This window comes from Lygodium microphyllum, chromosome 12, assembly GCF_053477565.2.
Source record: "Lygodium microphyllum isolate KBCC chromosome 12, Lygodium_microphyllum_v1.1.10, whole genome shotgun sequence".
NCBI classification, from domain to species: domain Eukaryota; kingdom Viridiplantae; phylum Streptophyta; class Polypodiopsida; order Schizaeales; family Lygodiaceae; genus Lygodium; species Lygodium microphyllum.
Genome location: NC_141146.1, coordinates 130006846 through 130023375, shown reverse-complemented (window position 1 = coordinate 130023375; position 16530 = coordinate 130006846). Strand labels below are relative to the sequence as shown.

The following is a 16530-nucleotide window of genomic DNA, read 5'->3' as shown; positions in this document are numbered from 1 at the left end:
GAATAACTTATTACAACTTTTGCCATTGGCACCAATTGATATCTCAAGGTCCTAGGTCCCACATTGTGAAATAATTAACTTGCACCTAACATGTGCAAGTCACATTAACACATTTGATTAACTTTAAGCAGTAAAACTTCACGTCCTCATGACACATAATCAAGCCCTTTGTATCACATGGACATGAAATTTAAAATGCTTTAATCTTGTCAATAACATTTGATCAATATATTGATCAAATGTGCAAGGTCGTTTAGCACATGTGATGCATATAGCAATTATTTCATTGGTAACAGGCCAAGGACCCCAAGGATACAATGGGTGCCAAAGGCAAAAGTTGTAATAAGTTATGTGACAGGAACTAGGTGGTACCCAGTGTCAGATTTGGGCTTAGAAATTTATTGGCCACTAATATCAGTGGTAACATTAGAGACTAGGCGTTAATTAATTAATTAATTAATGTCAATCTAAGGGTCCATAACTACTCCTGGATACTTGAAAAACAAATTGGCCTACCCAATTTAATTATTGGTTAGTGAAATTAATTTTTTAAGCACTAGAATAATTATTAAATTAATCTTTAAAATTAAAAATTAATTCAATAAGCGGAATAATGCTGAAAAATGGGAGGGATTAGAAGATTGTTGCTTAGCAAAAATTGCCCATGCAAGTGGGAAAAAACGTTTGTAAGGGCTAGTGGAAGTCTATTCCACCACTCTAAGAGATAAGAAGGCTATTAGAGAGCAAGCAAAGGCTACTAGTGTGGTTTGCAACCACCATGGATCAGTCCTACACATAGTAACATGGGACAAGGAACGGGAACGAGGTTGGATAAAGGACCATCTCGGGGACAAGGGAAAAAACGGCAATTAAAAAGTTTTTTTTTTAATTTTAAAATCACACTTAATCTACTCTAAGAGAGGAACATTTGAAGGACACATTTGCACCAAATAGAAGAAAACAGAGCATCATATTAGGAAATCCAAAAGACTCGTGACCACTCGTCACTCAAGAGTCAAGAGCCAAGGCTCATGACCACTCGTTACTCAACATTGGCAAGAGCATGGAGGAAATGGCCGTTGACAGCCAAACAGTCTTTTTTTTTTTTAATGACCCAACGGCTCCCTAGGCCGTCCTCAGTTGGCGTCCCTGGCACGCACGCATTCCGGGAACGCATCCTCGCTTGACTCACCGGCGTCTCCACTCGGAGACGGGACATCCATCCGTTCCGAAACGTCTCCGCCTGATCCCGTCCCTAGAACTGCGTCCCCCATCCCACACTGTCATCCCCTATTACTATGGTCCTACAACATATGACAACAGTTTGGAGCCCTCCAAGAGCAAATGACAACAGCCCAAGGTTCTTTTGGTATAGATGACAACATACAGGGGAATAGCATTCTTTCTAGTGCTCCTAAGCTATAGGTGACAACTTCCATGGCTATCTAGACAGGGTAGCAATAATTTTTCAGTGCTTCTTGTGATGAAACTCAGAATTTTCTCTCTACAACATTCTCTCTCATCCCCCAATCATCTCTCAAGTTATCTCAGCAAAATTCAACCATTTGAGTCATCAGAGATAGAAATATTTTGAAAATCTCTATTATAAACCCTAATTTATAGCAAAAATTAGGATTTTGACAGCCACCTCACGATACGTGCTTAGAATTGAGGGCCTAGGACTTGAATTCGAGCAACAAAAATTGAAGAATTTCAGGAAGATTCAAGAGGCCAACCAACCAATATCAGATTTGGGGCTAGATTTGTCTTTCAAGGAGTAGGATGAAGGCCAATCCCCAAGCAAACCAAGGGGCAATTGGTTTGGAGGCTTGCTGGTTAGTTTTGACAGCAAGAGGCACTTGGATTAGCAGAGGAGATCAAAGGATCTCTGTTGTACTCCTTCCATTTGCACTATAAGATAAAGAAATACTACAAGGGGCACCAATTTTGGGACCAATAGGGTGTCCTCCAAGATAACTGGTAAAGTGTGCATTTTCAATTTATGTGAATTATATGCTTGTTATAATTAGTGCTTAATCAAGTTATTTACCACCCATCCAAGGAGGAAGACTCGTTTCACTTTGAGTTTATCATCAATAGAACATATGGAGGTGCCATGAGAGTGAATGAAGATAGGGATTAGATAGAGATACCTAGGGCAATTTGTGATCAAAATCAGCCCAAACAATAGTTCAGCAATTCAACAATTTGTAGACAATGAATGGAGCAATAATGAAGCGAATGTCATGAAGTATCACAACAAAGGACACATAAGGCCCTCCCTAAAACTGAAAATGCAAAAATGCAGAATGCAAGGTGTAGATCAATTAAAACGCAGGTTTTACCAATCAAAGCACAAATGCAAAGACTTGGAGTATGCAACACAGCAAGCGACAGGTGGAAGATGCTTTGCAAAGTAGTCCAATCCCAAGCAAGGTCATAGCAACACATAACATAGATTAAAGTTGGTTCTCAAGGTAAAAAACAAGTGCCCTACAATTGCTATGAGGTCGCTTAGCTGCTCAATAGGTTGCCAACTAGAGACAACGGAATAAGTAGTGAGTTCTTTGGAAGCTTTGTCGCTATCCCAATATGTCAAACATGAACATGATCCAATCTTCTATCAAATTTTCTACTTCTCTCCTTTAGCCACATCCACAATTTGAAAAGGGGTGTTAGTAAAAAAAAGGTTATATATTGTCTTCTTCTTCTTCGTATATAACCTCCTTGAGCCCCAATCTAAGTTAGACAAGTTATTTGGGAGAGTTATCATTATCCCACTCGGTTATTCATTCTCATGTGTCAATCTTCTTCATTTCAGGCACATAAAGGTGGAGATTAGAGTGAATTTGCTCCAATCTACTTAGTATGTTCACACTACACGCTTATGATCAATGGGCGCATTTGCTTCTTATTCCATGCCAATATAGAATCACCCTATTTTCAGCTTCTAGGCAACCACAAAACTAGTCGACTGCATGATGATCAATACAGCCTATCTACCAATCACTGCCTACTTATGGCTGCCCCAATTCATGCCTCCCACATCACATTATATGACACATGAATAAGCTTTGGAATCAATAATGAAAACATAAGAAAGAGTACAATACCACTAGGGTAACCAACACTCTAATGGCTGGCCACAGTGCTTTCAATCTCCCTCTCTCCAAGGATGTCAAGCGATGCTGAATGATCTAAGGAGTGGATGTGAAGAAAACCGCTAGGGTTTGCACTAAGGACACCCAGAGTGTACGACCACGATAGAAACATAAAGAGACAAACACAAACATAGAGGGCAAAACTCAAACCCTAAACGCAAAACTCAAAACTCAAACACAGAAACTCCAACACAAACAAAAGAAGGAAGAGAGAGAACATGACTCTGAAGTGAACGAATGTTGTAAATGAATGTAAGAGTGTATAGTGTGCTCAAGGGCAAAGCAATGTCAGAGTGTGACGTCCACTGGAGACGAATCCCAAGTCTGTGACCACCAGTCGGAGTGTAGGAGTACTGAATAGTGAATGGCAGCAGGCTGCTCACCAAAACGCAGCAATCTAGAGGTTGGAAACTGGTAAACGCAATAGTGTACTGCCGATCGAAGGCTGGAAACTGTGCACATTCTGCTGTAACAGTAGGCTGAAACAATGTCTAATGTGGCTGGCGATGACTAGATGATCAGATCGCAGCAAATGATGATGTCACTAGCAACAGATGTCAACATGGATGAAGGCACCAACAGCAGGAGCAAACACGGATGGAGTAGCAACAGTCTCGACGGGCTGGGCAGCCACGTGGGAGGAGGCTGATGGCTGAAATCTGCACGCGGAGTGAGAAACCTGCACAGACGGAATGAGGCTGAATGGGGGCAGCCTGTCTATTTATAGATGTGGAAGGGCACCTCAAATATTAGGGTTTCCACTAAACTCTCTCAAACCACTCCCCGTTTTAGGGTTTTTACTCTAAAAGAGCATTTTTAGTGTGTTTTGGAGACGTTTAAGAGGCTAATCAACAAGTAATGCATGTTTTAACTCAACAATGGAGTGCCTATGAATAGGCCATAATGGGAGAGACTGAGAGGATCAAGTTAGTCAGTGTCCAAGCGCCCAATAACCAACAAGTCAGCCATAAATCCAACCCCCAAGAAGAGTAATCAGCTGCCCAACTGCCGATTAAAGCCCAATGAAATGCACATAAAAATTGTGATTTAATACCCATGTTATATATGCAGCTAATAAGTTAAGGGTCTTGTAGTGACCTAATGGTCAATGACCAATGGCCAATATAGCATGTACTTATCTAGGATGCCAAGGATGTAACAATTCTGCCCTTATCAATGATTTGTCTTCAACAATAACCTCAGGGATGAATTCAAGGAGGCAACTCTTGGGCAAGCAAACCAACTCCCATGTCTCAATCTCTAGGTGGTTCTTCCACTTAACCAAATACTTGGAACAAACAATCCAATATGATTGCTTAACTCTATGGTCAAAAACCAATCTGAGTTCAATGGCGATAATGGTTCCCCTTGTCCTTGGTGTCCATTCAAACAACAAACATGGGACATAAGGTGAACATGGTACCCAAATGGTCAAGAACTAATTCAAGTTCAAGTGGATAATCAATTTACCTTGCCCTAGGCTATCCTTCAAACACATACATGGAGCACAAGATGGACATGAAGAACCAAATGAAAAACTAGTTGAGATAATACATTATTGATTTCACAATACTCAACATATTAGAGCCTTTCTATATCTATAGGTACTTCCACATGCAGTTCAAGAACTCACTAGGAATATAGTGATGGCTTACAATCGTCAACATTTTCTACATATTGTGTAGAAAGTTAATTATGGATTGCATTTTCATTCCTTTGACTCCTATAGAAATCAAAGGTTTCCCTTAATTGCACTTCACTGAGAACAGCAGTAGCCAAGTGCTTAGTGCTATTATTAGTAAAAGTCAATTGTGTCATGTATGATGTCATGTGTGAGGATTGGAGATCTATGCATTGTGTGTATATACCCCATTGTCAATCCGATTGGGAATTGGGAGTATTATCTTTCACAGACAACAAGCCATACAAGCCTAGAAAGAAACATAAAAGAATGGGCATCAACCTCACCTACAAGCTTCCACTTGAGCCTAGGACCAATACCACATCACATCAAAACCTCCTCATAAGAGTTAATGACACATATAGCAATATTGCATGAAATTTTTTCCTCTGGCAAGAGAATTATTTCTTGAATTTGTTGTTGATTGTGTATGGTTGTTTTTTAACTTTCAATCAATGCGTGCAAGGGCACATGCACTCCCAATCCTTAATTATTTTAGTACTAGTGTCTCATACCACCATGTTTGAGAGTGGGATAGACCTATTGGCTTGCATTATCACCATTCCATGAGCTTCAAGTGGTTTTGTGCGCATGGGAACGTAGAATAGAGCAATTTGTTGCTCTAATGACATGAAACATCCACATGCATCTCCAACCTACACAAAAGACAAGGCACAATCCATGGTCAATTCTAATAATAGCTTCTACTTCATCTTAACGAGAGTTCACAAGGGTACTAGCAACTATATTGATATAGGCACATTTGTATTATGTGCATACCATGAGGTCATAATTTCCACTAAAGCAAATGAGGCATCTTGCAAATTAAGATCATCTAGTTTGTCTACATCCCCTTGAGGAGGTTTGGATGTATAGTCAGTAAGCACATGGAAGCACCTAGGATTAATTATCGATTCAAGGCCAAGCCTTAGGGCACATTATTCCACAGCTAACGCTGTGGGACGCCCATCTAAGATGCCCAAGGATGTATAAGAAGAGGTACTTCAAAACTTCTTTCAATCAGCAATGAGACATACTATATGTTGTACTACACAAATGTTGTACTACAGCCAATTCACAAATGTTGTACTACACAATGGAAGATGTAAAGTAGTAGTAGCACGTAGTTTGAATGGATGACACAAGCCTCAAACCTTCATAAGGCCACCTTTTTGTAAGCTGAAATTACTAAGTGATAAGTGAATAGGGCACAAATTATTATGGGAATACAAGGCCGGCCAAATCATTGCTTTTTATGTCCAAAATTCAGCCAATTATGTACCGTTTAGGCGAGGTAATCTCATTCAACCACCTATCTTCTGAAGATGCTCCTAGTAGCCTCCAAAAACTGCAAGATTGCCTTGTACAAACATCTTTTTTCGTCCAAGGAAAGTCCAATCTATTTGTGTGTGCTATTGATGAAACTCTAAATTCAATTGATGTTTGCTCTCCTTGCGAGTGCTTGAAATGAATCCTCCAAATTCATCGCATGAAGGTATGTGAGTCACACAGGCAGTAATATCTATTGGAAACAAAGGCACATCATGGTCAAAAAGATTCATTTTGAAGAATATATCTTCCAATGAAGCCTATCTAGAAAAAATAAAAACTCACAAAACAAACAGTAAACTTAAGTGGGAGCTTAAAATACTATTTCTGATCTCCAATGTACTTGGAAATAATTGACAACAATTTGTCAGATGCTACTAGCCTTGGGTTAATTGACATAAGTTTCACCCAACTATTTATGCAAGTTAGACCTTAAATGAAAACCAATTCACAAACCATGCAACATCCAAAAGATAAGGTGTTTGATGATCTTTTTACTTACCTTGTCCACTGCCACCACTGGAATGGTTTTCTGTGAGTTATCTTTTTTCTTTTCTGAATGGAAAAAAACTTTGGCATCAAGTTTACCACCTTTTTCACACCACTCCTTTAAGGAAAGATCAAGCAGCTCCTTAAAAAACTTGTATATACTCTCTCCCATAGCTTCACTACTGATCTTTTGAACCTTCAATACATCAGTATGAAATTGTCAGCTTGGAATGTAAACCTGCGATCTGAGATCATTTTTGCTTGACAAATACCCAAAGGGCTCTACATAGATGTTGGCATCAGAACTTTTAGGGTCCAGCATTACCAATTCAGATTTAAGTTCGGTAATACTAGTGTCCATTTTAGAAGTAGCAGGCTTGGCGGCCTCTTTCTCTTGTGCACGCTTTTTCTCACGCACAACTTGAGACAATCTTTTTATCTTTGTGGCCACCTCACTACTTTGTGGGTTTTGACCTAGTGCGTCTTTATAAGCTGCAAGAGCCTTTAATGAAGACAATGTGAACGTTATTGCAGCTACGCATACCTTGATAGACAGCTTGATTGACTAACTAAAGAGATCCCTGCCAGCATACCTCTTCTAGGCGATCCATGGCTTCCAATGCAGACCCCTTCCTAAAGTATCCCTGGTAAATGGTTCGTAAGGTGAAGGGACAGATCACTGACAATAAATATTTTGGGACACAACCAGTTGCAGGTAATGAACAATACCTTTTCCCATGTAGGTCGAAGTTTGATGGTCATTTCTGCATCAGCAAGCGCTTTTGTGACTTTCAGCAGACTTAAAAATGCTGCTGATCGGTTACTGCATCACCGCAATAAGGGTCTTCACTACGTTCTCAGGAAGAACAAAAAGCGCCTCCCAGAAAGACATCTAAAAAATGACAGGAAAGACAAAAGGAGTAAGAAAGAATAAATGCAGACCTGGAGGAAATCTGACCTGTATAGTGTAGCATTTGAGGGGTCGGCTTTAATGGCCTGCGTGTAAACAGCGGCTGCCTTCAGGTAATTGCCAGCTTTAAAGAGAGCATTTCCCTGGTCCTTGAGGGATCCATTGTTCTCCTCCGTCGCCATGCTCGCAGATTCTCGCTTCAGTAGCTACATTAGGCTAGCATCTTGCTTGCCATCAAAGCTACACATGGCTTAGCTAGGCCTAAAAAACATTCCTAGTTGATTTCTACAACATGCGTAAAATACTGCCCTGCAGGCTCCAACAACTACCGTTCCAGCGAAGCTTTAGTGTCTTACATAAACTAGGGCAGACCCCCATCAAGAAAACATGTTGATACCCGTGCATGAAGCTTGGAGATAGACTTTATCCTCATCAACATGGATTGGGACAAAGGGTGAGCTAGTCGTTTAAGTTGGGTGTGCTCTCAGCAATGAAGTTTGGCCCAATGTTTTGCAACATGGTGGCAACTTTATTCGAGAATGCATCAAGTGTCATCAACATCTTACGAGGGTGCCAAGGGTGCCCTTATTCTCATTGATCATTGACCCTCTACTTCACAAGATTGACAAAGCTGTTCAAAGTCGTACAAATAAAGGCTTGCCTCTTCCTGATGGTTCTCATGCAACAATGCAATTTTTTGATGCTGATAGTGTTTCAATGGTTGAGGTTAACAAACATCTCTTAGAGATTTACTGTGAGTTTTCTGATTTATTTGCCTCAAGAATTAACTAGGCTAAGACTAAACTATTTCTACTCTAGTGGAAAGACCTATATCGATGGATTCTCCGAGTTGGCTTCAAAATCATCGAGCTGGGGGAACTAATTTGCTATTTGGGTGCACCAATAGGGGTTGGCATGACTCTGTCTCAATGCGTTAATTGGTTCTTCAAAAAATTTTAAGATAAAATGAAGAAGTGGATGGATGCCCCTTGCTCATTTGTTGGGAAATTGATAATAATCAAGACAATTCTTGCTTCAACAACGGTGTATGTGGGATTTCTACTCCCTTTCACGTCACTCAGCCTAGTGTAGGATTGAAAAGATATTGCAATACTTTCTCTAGTCTTAGAAGGGTAGGAGGATGCAACCCCAGATCAACAAGGATGTTCTAGCTGAATATAGAAGCAAAGGGGGTGCATGACTCGAAAGCCTAAGTGCTAAGTCTCTAAGTCTTAACTTGTCCTTACATAAGAGGATGCAAGAGTCTCAACCCTAGTCTATCATCTTAAAGCATTGGATCTCATCAGTTAGGATAAGAGACACACCTTGGGCCAATCTACCCTGGCAGGATGTGATATGTTGCTTGCAATTGAAGATAAGAATCCCTCAATATGATGTAGCACAAGCTTTGATTTCCGATTGGCAAAAGGTGCTTTTAGATGCAACCTAGTCTTCAAGGGGTCAAAGACAAGGAGACTTATCTTTGAATCGAAGTATATGGCTATCTCCATTTGCCTTTGACCTTGCACACTCACTAGTCCATAGGTATCCCAGACTTGCAAAGTCTTTGCATGAGAAGGGAGTTAGAAATTGGAATGATGTATGGGATTCAAATGGTGGTTCATGGCACCAAGTAGAGGAGATCTAGAATCGGTTCCAACTATTGGAGTGGGAAAAATATATGCTAGACATAGTTATCCAACAAAGGAGAGATGATTGGCTTATGACAATAGTAAAAAAAGATAATTCTTTAGTGAGGGATCTTGTTAGTCCAACAAGAAACATCGTTGGCATTACAAATCGGCTCGAGATCCCTACACTCCTTCCCCAACAATCTCCATGAAGCTTGAAACCAAATGGAAAAAAGAGTATTGAAAAACTCCCTTTGCAGCACAATAAGTTGGTTAAGAGATTCCAAGTCTTCCCCCTATACCCCTTCTATGGAAGAGTGAAAAAGACAAAAAACATCTCTTTTTGGGACTGTTTGTATGTCTCCCCAGTCTAGAGAAGGCTCAAAAGATGGCTTAGTAAAGCCAATTCAGTGACAACTTCAACTTGTTGGTGGTATTCTTTGTTGATCAAACCTCAATAGATGATAGTAATTGGAAAGTTGATAGGTCTCCTAAGTGCTATAACCATCAAATTCATTTGGTCACTAAGGACTAATTTCATATTTGGGTCTTATGGTCGTATGAAACCAAATAGTGTAGAATATTTGTTAGTTTTGAATGTGCTTGCACATTGGATTTTCTAATTGTCTACTAAGAAGCGAAGAAACTTGGCCTAGAGCCACGTGGCATCTGATGGATGTAGTATGTAATAACCTTTTGTGAATTAATATAATATGCATTATAAAAGCAATGATCAACTGAGATGATGTACTCGGTAGGTCTATGAAAGAAAAGAGGCCCCAAATTCATACTGGTTAGATGCACATGTAGAATGCATTCACAAAAAAGTCACATGGTTTAAGTTGGTGGTTTCCTGTTTACCAAAAATCACCGACTCGATTTCTGATGTGGTTATCCATGACTAAAGGGGAAGATCTACCAACTTTGATCGACTTGGCATCAAAAAATATAGATCTATCATGGATGCAAACAACGCAACTTGTACCTTTTCTCTCTCGTTGTCTTCCTCTATCTTCCCCCCAACATCTATTCAACGTGCATTTGCATGTACACATGCACATGCATAGACATGCACACACACACACACACACACACACACTCTCTCTCTCTCTCTCTCTCTCTCTCTCTCTCTCTCTCTCTCTCTCTCTCTCTCTCTCTCTCTCTCTCTCTCTCTCTCTCTCTCTCTCTCTCTCTCTCTCTCTCTCTCTCTCTCTCTCTCTCTCTCAAGCAACGAGGATTTTTTTTTCTTTAAGTCACGAGAACTCAATCCATAACTTAACAACACCAAATTCGATACCTAAGACCATATAAAGTGTTCAAAATTAGTAAAACTAAGTGTCTTAAACAAAGAACTTGGATATAGAGTTTTAGTTATTATACTCATTCCACTATGCAAGTCTTGAGTCATGAGAATTCAATCCACGACTTACCAAAACCAAACTTGATAGAAGCTAAAACCATATAAACATGTAAGTGCTCAAAATTAGTAAAACTAAATGTCTTATACAAAGCATTTAGATATATAGTTTTGTTTTAGTCATGATAATTGAATCCATGACTTACTAAAACCAAATTTGATAGCTAAAACTATATAAACATGTAAGTGCTAAAATTTAGTAAACTAATCGTCTTAAACAAAGCATTTGGATATAGAGTTTTAGTTATCGTGCTCCTTTCGTCGTAGTCAATATACATAGGTCAAAGTAATTGTGCAATTTTTCCCCATTGTCTCAAAAATCCATATAGTCATTGCCAAAGCATATGGATCATGAAGAGCACAATGGCACCTAGTCATGATATTGTAGGTTGTTGAGTCAAACAATGCTTCTTCCATGACACTGTTTTTGGGAACCTTCATGTACATGTCTATCCTTCTTCCATGTGCGGTGACACATGCAGCCCATACATGAAAGTATCCTTCAAAGTGGTGGATTTTCCCTAAACAACATGATTAATGGTCTGATCTACAAGAAAATATTTGATTTCGAGAAATCATAGCATGCAATGAACTCTTTTATAGGCGCATCATAATGCGCATCATGAAAGTATCCTTCAAAGTGGTGGATTTTCCCTAAACAACATGATTAATGGTTTGATCTACAAGAAAATATTTGGTTTCGAGATATCATAGCATGCAATGAACTCTTTTATAGGCGCATCATAATGTCACATGCATCATTCCAACATTGGCTTGAAGAAGGTGATGGTGATAAGGTGCACCCACGAATAGAACTAGAGAGAGCACTAAGTTGCACCCTTCTTTGACTAGCTCATAATGACTTGATATCGCATAAAAGACACTTTTGGGATTGGTGAGTCTACTATCCAAAAGTATTGTTTTTTATCATTATCAAAATCCTTGCAAACGAAGTTGAGATCCAACTTTATCTCTATTCCATCAAGAGACTGTCTCCGTAGTACCAATCCAAGCACTAAGATTGTTCCCCGATGTATGTGGGGCAATTGATGGTATTCATATTAAGCTTGCAAGAAAACCTAACATTGAAGACATACCTACCCAGTATTGATGTAGACACCACTTCCACTCAAGCCTTTCCATGTATGCATATGGGATGTTTGTGTGGTTATGCCCAGGGGTGCCAATGATGCAAGCCACTAGAAAGCTTCCTCCATTTATAGGCATCTCAAGGAGACACAAGTGCTATAGGAACCTGTCATTTGTCTCTAAGGAGTTCACATTACACTTTACTTCCTTGTGGATTTTGGATACGAAGCTTGCATACACCTAGTTATCCCTTCAAAGAGTCCTGCCCTCTAGTAAGATGTGACTAGAAGCTTTTCAATTGACACCTATCCAAAGGTCACGTGTGCATTGAAAATGGGTTTGGAATGCTCAAGAATCATTGGTATCTTCTTAGGACCATAGATGTTCATTTGGATCATGTTTCGATGTACATTGTTGCTTGTTATTTTCATAATTGTATTCTAGAAAATGCAAGCGATGACTTCAAAGAGAATGATTGTGGTGCACATTGTAAAAGAGTGGTAGTAAGTAGTGTTCATAAACTGTGCATATGCCCATCTCATCTAATTTGAAGTTGTATCAAACTACAAATACCATCATCTTCTCATATGGAAACATACATTTATCTAATCTCATGTCCAAAAGTGCATCTCCAAGGATTAGAGCTCTCCATGGCTAAGTTTGGGATTGGCCAGTATGTATGTAGACTACAAAGCATATGAGGTAATGGTCATGCTTCATTGATCTGGCTCTTGAAGTGGACACCTTGTCAAATCAAACAAATAGCAAACTGTGTTCTTTGAAGCCAATATTGCTTATGAAACAACATATAGTGAACTATGTATTCACTTCCTTTATGTCATTTTCAAGCCAATGTTGCTGATGAAACATTCAAAAAGGTAGTCCCACACTTTGTCACAATAGCTTTAACACGAAGAGTTCTTCTAAACCTTGGGGGACCAAACATGAGAACTCCTTTCCATGGCTCAGCATATGTCCTAAAGATACTATGGCATCCATAGTGGCAACACAACAGGAGAAGCATTAAACACTCATGTCTCACAACAAATTCTTATGTCCTCCAATTCAACAAGAAGTAGATTGGGAGGTCAATGGAGGTACTATTGCCTACTGAAAGATGTTAATGAGAGTACTCCTACAAGGCATTATACTTAGGACACTTATATTGAATGTCTTCTTAAGAAAGGATTTGGACAAGGGGGATCCATATGAGATTCTCAATTAGATGTGCATATGGAATTTTCAAAAGCTGATATGCTCAAGGCAGGCCTGCTGTAATTCATCAAAGTGATTTACCCACTATTATCCTTGTCAAAGTATGAGAAAGCATCAAACAAGTTTTCCTCTTGGTCAACCTTGTTAAGGTTCAAGGTGGCTCTAATAAATTCTCCATAATCTATGCTACCACTCATGTCAATGTCTACAACTTTGCAGTGAACAACACTTCGGATGATGAGGAGGGAGAAGGAGCGATCCGGGAGAATTCTAATCAGGCATCTTTGGGTTTTACCCCCCTTTTGGAGCCAAGAGAACCATCCGATTTACCATCTGAGTAGTAGAGTAGAAGCTAATGCTTGGTGCGAGTTTTTGGGTATAACAAGGTGAAACAGGACATGGTGAAGAGGAGACTCATTGTAAACATGTTTTCTTAATTGACGATTGGTTTTGAGATACTTGGAGCCTTTGATCTCTTGCATGTGTGTTGTTTCATCTCTCATTGGTCTCTACTCTATGTAATCTCTATCATCATCTCTACTCTCATACAAGAATTCGCCAAATCTCTTGCTATCATTAATCCTCCTTAAGGATCTCTCTAACATCATATACATTTATCCATCCATTACTACTCCTATTCACTCCCACAAACAAAGACAGGGTGTCTTCGACCAACTTGATGATGTACCATTTGGTCTTGAGTAGCTAGGATAGGGCCTTCGTGAGATAGTATCCACTCCTTGGTTTCTCTACAACTAAAAACTCTAAGTATGCCCTCAATGACTTGATTTACCCACTCAATTTTTCCTTTAGTTTGGGGATGGTAAGCTATGCTAAAGCAAAGCTCTATTCCAATGGCTTCAAACAAGCACTTCTAAAAATGAGAAGTGAAGAGAAAATAACGATCACTAACAATCCTCTTAGTCAATCCATGAAGCCTAAAGATCTCCTTAACAAAGAGTCTTGTGATCTCTAAAGCCTTGTAGTTGGTCTTAACTATCGAAAAATATGAGCAACCTTGTTAGCATATCCACAATCACTAAGATTGAGTTGTATTCTCCTTGAATTGAGGATAATCCAACTTGAAATCCATGCTGATAAAATCCCATTTCATTTGAGGGATATCAAGAGGCTGGAGCTTACTCGGTATCCCTTAAAGTACATCACCTTTAAGTTTCTCCTAACGATAGCTTTTCCTTATAGCATTGAGAACCTTTACATAGCTAGGGTGTCTTGAGAATGGGGATTTGTGAGCTTCTTAAAGTATCTTCTTCCTGAGTTCTTAGCTCGACAATATGTACAACCTTGTCTTGAAGTAGAAAAGTCCTTTGTCAATAGAGAAATTCAGATACTTGAGCTTGAGTTTGTAGTCTATCTCTTTGGTTGGTATCTCCCTTAGCATTTGTTTATACTTTATATCCTTAGTTGCTTTCTCTTTGGTCATCTCTAGGATATGATAACTGGGTAGCAGCTAGAGATCCTACTTTAGAGGGTTTCTCTAAGATGAGAGCATTAAGAAATGTTGGGCAGCTTGAGGCATTTGCTACTTCTTTCTCTTTTCCAGACTTGTACTTGATTTCAAAATCATATTCTTGCAAGACTTCTATCCATTGATGCTGCCTCGTGTTTAGATCAAGTTGAGTGAAGATTAATTTGAAACTTTTGTAGTCACTGATGAGAGAGAAATTATTTGTAAGAAAATACTATATCCATAGCTTTAGTGCACAAATCACAACAAGTAGCTTTATGTCACGAGTAGCATAATTCTTTTTTATAAGTCTTCAATTTTCTTAAAGAATAGGCTATTAGATGACCTTCTTGTGCATGAGTACACAACCTAATACAAAATAGCTTGCATCTATCACAACTTTGAATTTTTCATTTAAGTCAGATAATTTCAAGATAAGAGATAAGCTTTGCTTAAGCTTCTCAAAACTGGACTTCTCAACGGGAGTACATATAATAGCACCCTGATTCTTGAGTAAATCAATAAAGGGTGTAGCCATCAAGACATGGTCCTTAATAAAGACTCTATACCATTAGATTAGATCCAAAAAGTTGCACATTTCTTTAACTATTACTAGAGGTGCCTATTCTTGCATGTCCCTTACTTTGGTAGGATCCACCACAATTCCCTCATTGGATACTATGTATCCAAAATACTCAATCTATCTCTTGAAGAAAGCACATTTCTTCTTCTTGGCATAGAGTTTTTGTGCCCTCATTGTTTCAAAGATGTTGTGGCTCGTTATCTCTCTTAAAGTAGGCTAGGATATCATCAAAGAAAACAAGGACAATGTCATCAAGATAGGGCCAAAATTTATATTGCATTAGCATATTAAAGATTGCAAGAGTTGTTGAGAAACATGGATCCTTGAGCAAGGTTTAGCTATGGAGGATGAAAGTCAATGACAAGAGACATGATGACTGAGACTAGACAAGACTCTTACTCAAGTGAGTTAGGATCCAAGATAGTTTATCTTGGAGTCATAAATACAACCTTGAGTAGACGTGGATGAGACTAAAAGTACAAAGTACAATAGCATTGTCATAAAATGATAGTCAAGTACATTACTTTATAGTTCCATCATGATAGCACTTTCCCACACTGTGCTTGGGGAATACAAACAGTTTCTCCTAAGCTATTGCATGCACCTTGCCCTACTGCTCCATACAAAGAGGCTATCATAGGGGTGTGATTGCATATTTCTCAACACCCCTCCTCAATCATAACCATAAAAACATTAAGTATACATAGGCTATCATGAGCAGAACCTCCTCAATCATAAAAATACTAAATATATAGAGGATTTCATGAGTAGAACTTTGCTAAGTGTAAACATGGAGAAACCAACCATATAAATCTAGAGACTATCACAAGGCCTCATCAAGTGTGTAGAGGGTGTAGTGCATAGGTTACATGAGGGTTACGAGGCTTATAATTGGAGCATTAATGCAAGTACATACAAGGCTTTAAAAAGTTAGTTTGGATAGTGGGAATAGAAGGACAGATGAGGCTTGTCCTTCTGCTCTGAGTGTCTTCTTCTTCTTCTTCTTCTTCTTCTTCTTCATGGTCTTCTTTGTATTTGACAATTGCAAGGTTGGCCTTCTGTGATATTTTCCTGGCATAACAATTTTTTCAATGTGCCCAGTTCTTTTACAAAAGTCACAAACATGTCTTTCTTACGTGTTGTTCACATAGAGCACATTTTCTTCTTTTGAAGTGCTTGCTTCCTCTTTACCTTTGAGCTTCTTCTCTTCTTCAAGGAGAGATGTTTTGATGTCTACTAGCTTTGGATTTGGCATATTAATTAGTGCGGTGGAGACATTACCAAAGTTTAAGCTAATCCCTACAAGTTGAGTTAAGAGACTGAAAATATAATTCAAGTGAGTTGCAAGGGGTGTATTAGCCTTCAAAACCAACTTGAAAAAGTCAATCAACAATCCATATTTTAATGATTTAGATTGGGCACCACAAACAGTGTGTCCCACTGTTCCCAAGTGGCATGATATATGTCAATGTCACACATGTCAACATGGTGGATATAATTGTCATCAAGCTCAAGCTTGGTGATGGCTTGGGCTTTGTCATCACCCTTTTTCCATAC

The 16530-nt window shown here is 39.0% G+C and overlaps 1 protein-coding gene across 3 annotated transcripts in view; it reads right to left on the bottom strand.

Annotated features, from left to right (window-relative positions):
- TPR3 (Tetratricopeptide repeat (TPR)-like superfamily protein) overlaps positions 1-7973 on the bottom strand; it is a 64137-nt gene extending 56164 nt beyond the window's left edge. Inside the window, exons 1-5 of one of the 3 annotated variants that reach the window (XM_087690054.1) lie at positions 7603-7972; positions 7390-7483; positions 7254-7304; positions 6986-7162; positions 6674-6856 (exon numbers count right to left, since the gene is read on the bottom strand). In XM_087690054.1, the coding sequence (XP_087546180.1) occupies positions 6674-6856; positions 6986-7162; positions 7254-7304; positions 7390-7483; positions 7603-7634 (537 nt within the window). In that variant the 5' untranslated portion in view covers positions 7635-7972. Of the gene's footprint in view, positions 1-6673; positions 6857-6985; positions 7163-7253; positions 7305-7389; positions 7484-7602 lie in introns of all 3 variants that reach the window. The other 2 variants (XM_087690053.1, XM_087690055.1) reach the window with 2 other exon arrangements.
- Between the last annotated feature and the right edge of the window lie 8557 nt (positions 7974-16530).